Source organism: Mya arenaria, chromosome 12 (genome assembly GCF_026914265.1).
Source record: "Mya arenaria isolate MELC-2E11 chromosome 12, ASM2691426v1".
Classification (NCBI taxonomy): Eukaryota; Metazoa; Mollusca; class Bivalvia; order Myida; family Myidae; genus Mya; species Mya arenaria.
In genome coordinates this window covers 41873007-41884680 of record NC_069133.1, presented here as the reverse complement: position 1 = coordinate 41884680, position 11674 = coordinate 41873007, and the positions used below count along the sequence as shown (strand labels likewise).

At 45.5% G+C, this 11674-nt stretch overlaps 1 protein-coding gene across 1 annotated transcript; it reads left to right on the top strand.

Annotated features, from left to right (window-relative positions):
- Positions 1-8286: 8286 nt before the first annotated feature.
- Positions 8287-9001, top strand: LOC128210703 (U1 small nuclear ribonucleoprotein 70 kDa-like). The gene is made up of 2 exons (XM_052915055.1): positions 8287-8393; positions 8554-9001. The coding sequence occupies exons 1-2, from the start codon at positions 8287-8289 to the stop codon at positions 8999-9001; spliced, it is 555 nt and encodes a 184-aa protein (XP_052771015.1).
- Positions 9002-11674: the final 2673 nt, after the last annotated feature.

Below are 11674 nucleotides of genomic sequence, written 5' to 3'. Positions count from 1 at the left end.
TTAAGAAATACATAGGGCATAATCGACAGTTTCAAGACTACGTCAGTTCCCTAACAACATACAAACCCGGCATGCGAAGCGCTTAATGGCATCTCACCCAACCTATACAGCTCTAGCCATCATCGGTTCCTAAAAGAGTCTTGGATGATAGAAAATGCCGTTGCAAGCTCTTGCTTGAAGTGTACTAAGTCAGGAGCCTTGGCACAAGTCGCCCGTATATAATTCCAGGCGCGGATGGTACGAGGGAAGAAACAAAACTTGTGGTTGTCGATAGAGAGTACCAGGCGCGGAAGTAACGAGGGAAGAAACTATACTTATAGTTGTCGGTAAAGAGAACCCGGCGCGGACGGTACGACGGAAGAAACTATATTTATAGCTGTCGGTAGAGAGAACCAGGTGCGGGTAGTACGAGGGAAGAGGTTATACTTGTTGTTGGTGTCGGTGGAGAGTACCAGGCGCGGAAGGTAGGAGGGAAGAGGTTATACTTGTTGTTGTTGTCGGTGGAGAGTACCAGGCGCGGAAGGTACGAGGGAAGAGGTTATACTTGTTGTTGTTGTCGGTGGAGAGTACCAGGCGCGGAAGGTACGAGGGAAGAGGTTATACTTGTTGTTGTTGTCGGTGGAGAGTACCAGGCGCGGAAGGTAGGAGGGAAGAAGCTATACTTGTTGTTGTTGTTGTCGGTGGACAGTCCCAGGCGCGGAAGGTACGAGGGAAGAGGTTATACTTGTTGTTGTTGTCGGTGGAGAGTACCAGGCGCGGAAGGTAGGAGGGAAGAAGCTATACTTGTTGGTGTCGGTGGAGAGTACCAGGCGCGGAAGGTAGGAGGGAAGAAGCTATACTTGTTGTTGTCGGTGGAGAGTACCAGGCGCGGAAGGTAGGAGGGAAGAAGCTATACTTGTTGTTGTTGTCGGTGGAGAGTACCAGGCGCGGAAGGTAGGAGGGAAGAAGCTATACTTGTTGGTGACGGTGGAGAGTACGAGGCGCGGAAGGTAGGAGGGAAGAGGTTATACTTGTTGTTGTTGTCGGTGGAGAGTACCAGATGCGGAAGGTAGGAGGGAAGAGGTTATACTTGTTGTTGTTGTCGGTGGAGAGTACCAGGCGCGGAAGTAACGAGGGAAGAAACTATACTTATAGTTGTCGGTAAAGAGAACCCGGCGCGGACGGTACGACGGAAGAAACTATATTTATAGCTGTCGGTAGAGAGAACCAGGTGCGGGTAGTACGAGGGAAGAGGCTATACTTGTTGTTGTTGTCGGTGGAGAGTACCAGGCGCGGAAGGTAGGAGGGAAGAAGCTATACTTGTTGTTGTCGGTGGAGAGTACCAGGCTCGGAAGGTAGGAGGCAAGAAGCTATACTTGTTGTTGTCGGTGGAGAGTACCAGGCGCGGAAGGTAGGAGGGAAGAAGCTACACTTGTTGTTGTCGGTGGAGAGTACCAGGCGCGGAAGGTAGGAGGGAAGAAGCTATACTTGTTGTTGTCGGTGGAGAGTACCAGGCGCGGAAGGTAGGAGGGAAGAAGCTATACTTGTTGTTGTCGGTGGAGAGTACCAGGCGCGGAAGGTAGGAGGGAAGAAGCTATGCTTGCTGTTGTTGTCGGTGGAGAGTACCAGGCGCGGAAGGTAGGAGGGAAGAAGCTATACTTGCTGTTGTTGTCGGTGGAGAGTACCAGGCGCGGAAGGTAGGAGGGAAGAGGCTATACTTGTTGTTGTCGGTGGAGAGTACCAGGCGCGGAAGGTAGGAGGGAAGAAGCTATACTTGCTGTTGTTGTCGGTGGAGAGTACCAGGCGCGGAAGGTAGGAGGGAAGAAGCTATACTTGTTGTTGTCGGTGGAGAGTACCAGGCGCGGAGGGTAGGAGGGAAGAAGCTATACTTGTTGTTGTTGTCGGTGGAGAGTACCAGGCGCGGAAGGTAGGAGGGAAGAAGCTATACTTGTTGTTGTCGGTGGAGAGTACCAGGCGCGGAAGGTAGGAGGGAAGAAGCTATACTTGTTGGTGTCGGTGGAGAGTACCAGGCGCGGAAGGTACGAGGGAAGAGGCTATACTTGTTGTTGTTGTCGGTGGAGAGTACCAGGCGCGGAAGGTAGGAGGGAAGAAGCTATACTTGTTGGTGTCGGTGGAGAGAACCAGGCGCGGAAGGTAGGAGGGAAGAAGCTATACTTGTTGTTGTCGGTGGAGAGTACCAGGCGCGGAAGGTAGGAGGCAAGAAGCTATACTTGTTGTTGTTGTCGGCGGAGAGTACCAGGCGCGGAAGGTAGGAGGGAAGAAGCTATACTTGTTGTTGTCGTTGGAGAGTACCAGGCGCGGAAGGTAGGAGGGAAGAAGCTATACTTGTTGTTGTCGGTGGAGAGTACCAGGGGCGGAAGGTAGGAGGGAAGAAGCTATACTTGTTGTTGTTGTCGGTGGAGAGTACCAGACGCGGAAGGTAGGAGGGAAGAAGCTATACTTGTTGTTGTTGTCGGTGGAGAGTACCAGGCGCGGAAGGTAGGAGGGAAGAAGCTATGCTTGTTGTTGTTGTCGGTGGAGAGTACCAGGCGCGGAAGGTAGGAGGGAAGAAGCTATACTTGTTGTTGTCGGTGGAGAGTACCAGGCGCGGAAGGTAGGAGGGAAGAAGCTATACTTGTTGTTGTCGGTGGAGAGTACCAGGCGCGGAGGGTAGGAGGGAAGAAGCTATACTTGTTGTTGTCGGTGGAGAGTACCAGGCGCGGAAGGTAAGAGGCAAGAAGCTATACTTGTTGTTGTCGGTGGAGAGTACCAGGCGCGGAAGGTAGGAGGGAAGAGGCTATACTTAGGCGCGGAAGGTAGGAGGGAAGAGGCTATACTTGTTGTTGTTGTCGGTGGAGAGTACCAGGCGCGGAAGGTAGGAGGGAAGAAGCTATACTTGTTGGTGTCGGTGGAGAGTACCAGGCGCGGAAGGTAGGAGGGAAGAAGCTATACTTGTTGTTGTCGGTGGAGAGTACCAGGCGCGGAAGGTAGGAGGGAAGAAGCTATACTTGTTGTTGTCGGTTGAGAGTACCAGGCGCGGAAGGTAGGAGGGAAGAAGCTATACTTGTTGGTGTCAGTGGAGAGTACCAGGCGCGGAAGGTAGGAGGGAAGAAGCTATACTTGTTGTTGTCGGTGGAGACTACCAGGCGCGGAAGGTAGGAGGGAAGAAGCTATACTTGTTGTTGTCGGTGGAGAGTACCAGGCGCGGAAGGTAGGAGGGAAGAAGCTATGCTTGCTGTTGTTGTCGGTGGAGAGTACCAGGCGCGGAAGGTAGGAGGGAAGAAGCTATACTTGTTGTTGTCGGTGGAGAGTACCAGGCGCGGAAGGTAGGAGGGAAGAAGCTATACTTGTTGGTGTCGGTGGAGAGTACCAGGCGCGGAAGGTAGGAGGGAAGAAGCTATACTTGTTGGTGTCGGTGGAAAGTACCAGGCACGGAAGATACGAGAGAAGAAAATTTACTTTAAGTTATCGGTGCGAATGGTATAAGGGAATGCGCTTTACTTGTATTAACCGGTAGGGGATAGCAGACACGGAAGGTATTAGGGAAGAAAGATTACTTGTAGTTTTCGGTAGAGAATACGTAGCACGAAAGTTATAGAGAAAGAAGCTGTATTTGTTTTTGTTTTTTCGGGAAACAAGCGCGGAATGTACGAGGGAAGAAACTATACATGTTTTGTTCGCTCCTAAGTGTTTCGAATGGGAAACCATCCAGAAGAAACAGTTCTAAGCACCATCCGTGCCTAAAACGGTTTGGGAGGATAGTCACACAGCAATTTCACTTTGGCTTAGGCTACACTTGTAGTCATTGGTCCTGGATAAGCGTTTCCGAAGTTTTAAAGATTGTAAATATAATATACGTGTAGATGTATGTAGGTTCTAAGTGGGTTGATATGTTCATGTCTTTATATCCTGTAGAACCTAACATTTAATTCCTAGTTTTCCAATAGGTTACGATTGACTTTAGTAACAAGTTCAGTGTGTGTTGCTGAATTTTAGTATGAACACATTGTGAAAACAAAACCAAAGAACAAAATTGTTTTTGAAATCGAATGGTGATCGGTGCTACTTATCAACGCCAAGTAGTCTGCAACACAAATCTGTACCATACCGTCGCCAATTTGGAGTTTGCCGTATTTTTCAATTTCGTCCTTCAGGGTATGTTGTTTCACGTCTATTTCAACTGATGGACATTCTTCTAGAAGACCTGGGGTTACGAAAATGTTTCCAAAACGTACAATAGAAACCGTCTTATGGTATATAACCTCAGCTTCCAACGCGTTAAATGTTTGTAACAATGTAATGTTTGATATAGATATATTAATACTCTGAAAGTTTAACCTTTTTGAAGCAATCAATGGAGCTGAGTATTTTGTATCGCGAAGAACTTCATATACGGTGCAGAGTTTGGTTGTCATTATTGTAATATGTATAAAAATGGTTTTGTTTGACGTTCGATAATACTTCAATAAATCAAAGGTGACCAAATTACATCTTTGCGAGTTTTCATTTTTGAGAACATTGAAGTTGAGGTGGTTCTTAAAGAAGCGAACAAGATGTAATCCTAAATCATCTGAATCCATTATTTCACCGTTGGTTTCCGCAGAAAAGGCAAAGTTCAACATGAGACTAGACGCTGTTGTAGCAAATTCAAGACAAACACCGAATCCTGGCAGGTAGAATGTTGGACAGTAGAGCTGTATGCACGATTTCTGAAATAAAACGAAAATAGAAACAGTAGAGTATCAAAATTAAGGCAAGAGAAACAGAGAACTCAGTGATCATCTGGATGAGTGAACAGATCTCTGCTACCATTTATTTGAAATTATAAACTGTTTCAATAATTTGAATGCGGTCACGTGATTTTGATAATCATCACGTGATATGCGTAATGGCGGTCATAACCGCTTGATAGATATTTAGAGAAACTTCAGAATGCATATGATCTTCAGAACATACTAGCTAGACCTATTTCTTTAGAGGAACAAATACAAAAAGGACGATCAAAATGCTATTTGCCAAATATGATGTTAATTTGAGGTAATAATCCGCCGTAGGTCATTTAGAAGACCACAGGGCACACGTTATAAATAATTCATCGAAAAGAACCTTCGCTGAGCATGCGGATTATCGAACTTTCAAAACAGATCAACTGGTCGAAATTATGAACACATGGTCTGTACTATGTGCGTTGGAACTCAACTGTAGGCATTTTTCAATATGGTATGCGACTTCTCAAAACGTTTATTAAAACGTTTATTATGATATGTAACGCAGACTTCGGTTGGTCATTTTGAAGCAGTATTACGTCAACAAGATGAGGGCGTATACGCCGTCATTAAAATTAGCCAATATCTCTATTCAAAAGCGAAATAAAATAAATTATTAGTATAATGCAGAACAGATTTACCTGAAGTGGGTCAAACATCTCATCCTTGCCACACAACGGAGCGTCTTTTGGTTCAACTCTTGTGGACAAAATCAAACTGAAATCTATGCCGTCAAATCTTTTCCCCAGATAATAATCTTCACACATTTCTTCAACATATGCAGAATTCTTAAAGCAATGGAGACAAAATAGATTTTGATATAAGTTTTTTCGTTGGAGAATGTTAGGTGATCTGTCAACGGTTTTACATTTTATCTCGTTTTCAGTAATAAACGCGTTCATATCACCTGAGTGTTGCCTGCATGTGTTTAAAATGTTAATCGTACCCGAACACCCATATCTGAGAATATCCTCATATAAGCTGATTGGAGGCATCGAGTAAAGACCACAGGAATCCAAAACTGCTTTTTCAAAATGGTCTGTGCTATTAAATCTGTTACTCATAATATGTTCACATTCCATGATATTAAGAGTCCATTCGACAACATCTTCATCTCCATTACATAGTGCACATTTCCGGTTCACATAGATGCGGCCGTCGGAATTCCTCGACACCGTAATGTAATCATCAAACTTCTGCATTTCTAGACAAGATTCATAGCCTTGGTTATCATCTGGACAGCTAGTTATGGTAATGAAACCTTCCCGTGTGGATGGCATTGATAAGTTCCTTGGAATGTTATAAAGTTGATATTGAGTGTAACATCTATGGATTTGTTCAATGCCCATTTCAGACTCAAAATCGTAGCAGCACTTTCCAAACAATCCGCAGTCCTCAGTACAAAGACAGAGTTCGCAACAAGGTCTTTGATTTTCATCTGGTGTCCATGTCTGTTTTAAAAGAAGAGACATGCGCAGTATATATATATATAAAGATTGTTTACAAACACGCACTCTGTCTGGTAGAATCCGTTGCGACATCATACCCAATTGGTCATAACGTGACTACAGTACCCTGGCAACATCTTATCAACAACACGCATCTACGGTATGACTTTTCAAAACGCTACTAATGATATGCGGTCGTATGTTACTAATGATATGCGGTCGTACGCTACTTATGGCATGCGGTCGTATGCTACTAATGACACACGGTCGTACTCTACTAATGATATGCGAACGTATGCTACTCATGATATGCAGTCGTACGCTACTTATGATAGGCGGTCGCACGCTTCCCATGATATGCGGTCGTACACTACTTAAGATATGCGGTCGTACGCTACATATGAAATGCGGTCATACGCTTCTTGTGATATGCGGTCGTACGCTACTAATGATATGCGGTCGTATGCTACTCATGGTATGCGGTCGCACGCTACTTATGATATGTGGTCGTACGCTACTTATGAAACGCTGTCGTACGCTTCTAATGATATGCGGTCGTACGCTACTAATGATACGCGGTCGCACGCTACTTATGATACGCGGTCGTACGCTGCTTATGATGTGCGGTCGTAAGCTACAAATGATATGCGGTCGAACGCTACTAATGGTTTGCGGTCGTATGCTATTAATGATATGCGGTCGTACGCTACTATTGATATGTGGTCGTAAGCTACTAATGATATGCGGTCGTTCACTAATTATGATATGCGGTCGTACGCTACTTATGATATGCGATCGTATTTACTCATGATATGCGGTCGTACGCTACTTATGTTACGCGATCGTACGCTACTTATGACACGCGGTCGCACGCTACTTATGATATGCGGTCGTAGGCTACTAATGATACGCGGTCGCACGCTACTTAAGATACGCGGTCGTACGCTGCTTATGTTGTGCGGTCGTATGCTACTAATGGTATGCAGTCGTACGCTTCTAATAAAATGCGGTCGTATGCTATAAATGATATCCGGCCGTACGCTACCAATGCTATGCGGTCGTATGTTACTAATGATATGCGGTCGTACGCTACTTGACATACGGTCGTATGCTACTAGTGGATATGCGGTCGCACGCTATATATGATATGCGGTCGAACGCTTCTCATGATATTCGGTCGTACGCTACATATGAATGCGGTCGTACTATACTCCTGATATGCGGTCGTACGCTACATATGATATGCGGTCTTACTCTACTCGTGATATGCGGTCGCACGCTTCTTATGAAATGCGGTCGTAAGCTACTTATGATACGCGGTCGTACGCTACTTTTGATATGCGGACGTATGCTACTCATGATATGCAGTCGTACGCTACTTATGATACGCGGTCGCACGCTTCCCATGATACGCGGTCGTACGTTACTAATGACATGCGGTCGTATGCTCCTGATGATATGCGGTCGTACGCTACTAATGATATGTGGTCGTACGCTACTAATGATATGCGATCGTAGGCTACTTATGATATGCGGCCGCATGCTACAAATGATATGTTGTCGTATGTTCGTGGCCCCTTCGTTCACAATGTATTTCGTAGTTATATGTCCACTTCGGAACACTAAATATTCACTGGAGGGAGTGACTATGGATATGGGTAACAAGGGAAGGGTATGACTAGGGGCGGATGATACTAGAGTACTAGAGGTGAGGAAGACTATGGGCCGGGGATACTCGGAGCGGAGGAGACTAGGAGAGGGGATGACTATGGGTGGGGGAGACTAGGGGCGGGGATGACTATGGGGCGTCGGGGACAAGGGGTGGGGACTTCGGACGGAGGATACTAGGGGGCGGAGGATACAAGGGCCAGGGACATAAGGGATTGTAAGACTATTGGACGGGGAGTGTAGGGGAAGGAATGACTAGGGGCGGGAAGGACAAGGGCCAGGGAAGTCTAGAATACTAGGGGCGGGGATGACTACGGGAGTGGAAGACTAGTGGCGGGTAAGATTTGGGGCGTCGGAGACTAGAGGTGGGGATGACTGCGGATGGAGTAGACTACTAGTGAGGGAGACTAGAGGTGGATGCGACTATGACGGAGGAGCCTAGGGGCAGGATACATTTTGGGGAGGAGACTAGGGGCGATGAGACTAGGGGTGGGGGACGAGGTCGGAGGAGACAAGGGGCAGAGATGACTAGGTGCGGAGAAGATTAGGGGCTGGGATGACTAGGGACGGAGAACACAAGGGGCGGAGAATACTAGGGGCATCGGAGATTAGGGTTTGAGGAGTCTAGGGGCGGAGAAGACTTAGGGCGTCGGAGACAAGAGACGGAGAACGCAAGAGGCGGAGAACGCTAGGCGCGTCGGAGACAAGGGACGGAGAACGAATGAGGCGGAGAACACTAGGGACGTCGGAGACAAGAGGCGGAGAACGCAAGAGACTGAGAACACTAGGGGCGTCGGGGACAAGGGACGGAGGAGACTAGAGGCGGAGGAAACTAGGGGCGTCGGAGACAAGAGGCGAAGAATACTAGGGGCGTCGGAGACAAGAGACGAAGAACGCAACAGGCGGAGAACACTTGGGGCATCGGAGACAAGAGACGGAGAAAGCAAGAGGCGGAGAACACTAGGGGCGTCGGATACAAGAGACGGGGAACGCACGAGGCGGAGAACACTAGGGGCGTCGGAGACAAGAGACGGAGAACGCAAGAGGCGGAGAACACTAGGGGCGTCGGATACAAGAGACGGGGAACGCAAGAGGCGGAGAACACTAGGGGCATCGGAGACAAGGGACGGAGGAGACTAGGGACGGAGGAGACTAGGGACGGAGGAGACTAGGGACGGAGGAGACAAGGGACGGAGGAGACTAGGGACGGAGGAGACTATGCACGGATGAGACTAGGGACGGAGGAGACTAGGCACGGAGGAGACTAGGCACGGGATGTTGACCGTGCTTCACCTACCCTCAGTCGTTATAAAACCGAGACTGCTGCTTTTACGCCTAATAACAGGTTTGTTGTTCTTGTGATGGATGTCTCTTCTAGATTGTAGTGCCAATAACATTATTAATTCACTGATAAATCTCTATAGACCAACGGAAAGCATATAATAAATAGTTAATATTTGAGTAAAACAAACCTTTAGAGGCCCAGAAGTGCAGAAGGTGTTATATGGACATAGTTCGGTCATATTCAGCTGGGCGTCGGATCCAAAAACGCTTGCAAAAAATGCCACACAAAATGCAGTTGGCTTGAACATTTTGACGTTTTGAATGTACCTAGAATACAGAATAATATCATCTGATGTCATCTCCGAAAGTTGCCTAATCTTTCGGGAGAGCTATACGGTTTTAAAACTTCCAACTTATGAAAAGTAATAAGATTGTCAGCCTATGAAATCAAACTTCTTGTCAATGTAACATACCTTAAAGCTGCACTCTCACACTTTGAACGTTTTGACAACTTTTTATTTTTTGTCTCGGAACCAGCCAATTTATGCGAAAATGCATGGAAACCAGTCATACGCAAAAGTTGGCTCATTCCAAGACAAAAAATAAAAAAGTTGTAAAAGCGATAAATATTTGAGAGTGCAGCTTTAAACAACAGAAAAGAAACAACAACAACAACAATCTTACCTTATCAAGGCAAAGTTTCAAAGCGTTGATTAATCATTCTCCGTATGAAAAAAGCAATAGCATTGTAAAAATGCTCCACGGCATCTGCAGGCAATCTAACTACACTACTCGACAGACATCTCCAATTTATAGACGCTTCTTAGGGACATGACGTCGTTGAAATGTGAAAGTCACAGGGCTATGCTGTGAAGGTTTAACATTTCTGTTACTTTAAACGCGTCATTTTTCGTAAGCTTCGTACCTTGAAACAGTAGAGCGGCCAGGGGCGTACCTAGTCATACTCCAGTACGAAGTGGGGTAAGCATCAGTATTGGGTCTTTGGTTTACTTCGTTTTAACTAAAACACCAACTTATTCATGCAATACCAAACGAGCAGTTTATTGAGTGATGACGTGCAACCGACAAAGAAAAGCACATGTAAGATATGTAAAACAAGTAAATTTTAGCACTGAAATAAGCATTGGCTACAAAAGTCCTACACTGTGCCACCGACTGGCCATGGTAAAAACAGAGACGGTTAACACTGGAAACCTGTGCTCATTTGCCAAGTGTCGGCTCACAAAGTATGAATATTGAGCCTCATTCATTTGTCTGATTCACATACGACATAACGTGCAATGCGAACAAAATAAACGATGTATACGGCGTGAAGTCGACAGGTAGAATGACCACATAACAACTTTACCCCTATACCATGAAATCCTCGTGCAAGACTGACCAATCAGCACCATACTGTGGCAAGTGCTTAAACGCGTACCTTGAAAGAGTAAACTTTAAGGTGCATGTGGTGTACCTTGGAATATCCCAATTCGCCTGCTGTAAACATCAATATTGGTTCTCCTGAATTGACACGTGCTGAAACCCGTTTCCTTTAAAGGGACTAGACACCAAATCCTGTCAAAATCGGCAAATTCAGTATTTCCTCAAAACAATCCATGAATTATCACTACGAGCTAGTATGAGGTAGATAATACATCATTTTACATGATTAAAAGGATAGTTTGTCGCTGCCCCAGCTGAGATGTCACGATTAAAAACAGGACATAGTGGTTTCCCAGTTTATGTATATTAAGCATGTAGAAGTATTTGACAATTATCTTTCTTTTTTTGCAATGGTAACATCTGGTGTCTTCTCCCTTTAATCGGTTAAAGAGACTCGCTCATGTTTCGGCACCAAAAATGAGGTTTACCGGCAATGCATCTGAAAACACTTCTTTTATAACACTCATAATGATTTGCCACACTTTATTTTGTTATAAAACAAATCCGTAAAAAAATGCATTTTCTATAAACCACGAGTCCCTTTTAGGGCGTTATTTTACTGAATGCTGAATATTGGTGCTTAAAACTGGTATTTTATCGTCTATGGCTGTATGCTAAAAAACACCTGCCGCTCCTCTCCCAAATAACTTATATCGAGACCCAAATATTGACATACCGCATGTCGACACCTCGTACAACTAAAAATGCCCCCGGTACGCACCTGGCGGCTTCCTGTGAGAAAACAAGGCGCCAAACTAGCCAACGGGCGCCATTTAGTGGCACGAAGCTTACGGATATTCTTGAGTTTCATGTGACATGCGCCTCACTAGCATTACGTACATAATGGCTCGATTGTTCAGAACTTTGTTAAAGTTAACAATGAAATTAACGACATTGTTGTTAACTTTTAATGGTGAACAATTTGATGATATGCTCACATATTTAATTAAAAAAGTACAGCTGAAACAGTTGTCTGAACTCTTGTTAGGAATACTGCCGATCATAAGTATACCTGTGAAACTGACAGAGGAATATAGATTTGAAAGTTAACAACGATGAAGTTAACAACGTTGTTAACTTCAT

Excerpts from the sequence above, each read along its gene's own strand:
- LOC128210703 (XM_052915055.1), top strand. The coding sequence starts at position 8,287 with ATGACGGAGGAGCCTAGGGGCAGGATACATTTTGGGGAGGAGACTAGG. Across the intron at positions 8,394-8,553 it reads CAAGGGGCAGAGATGACTAG|GCGCGTCGGAGACAAGGGAC; the intron begins GTGCGGAGAAGA and ends GGAGAACGCTAG.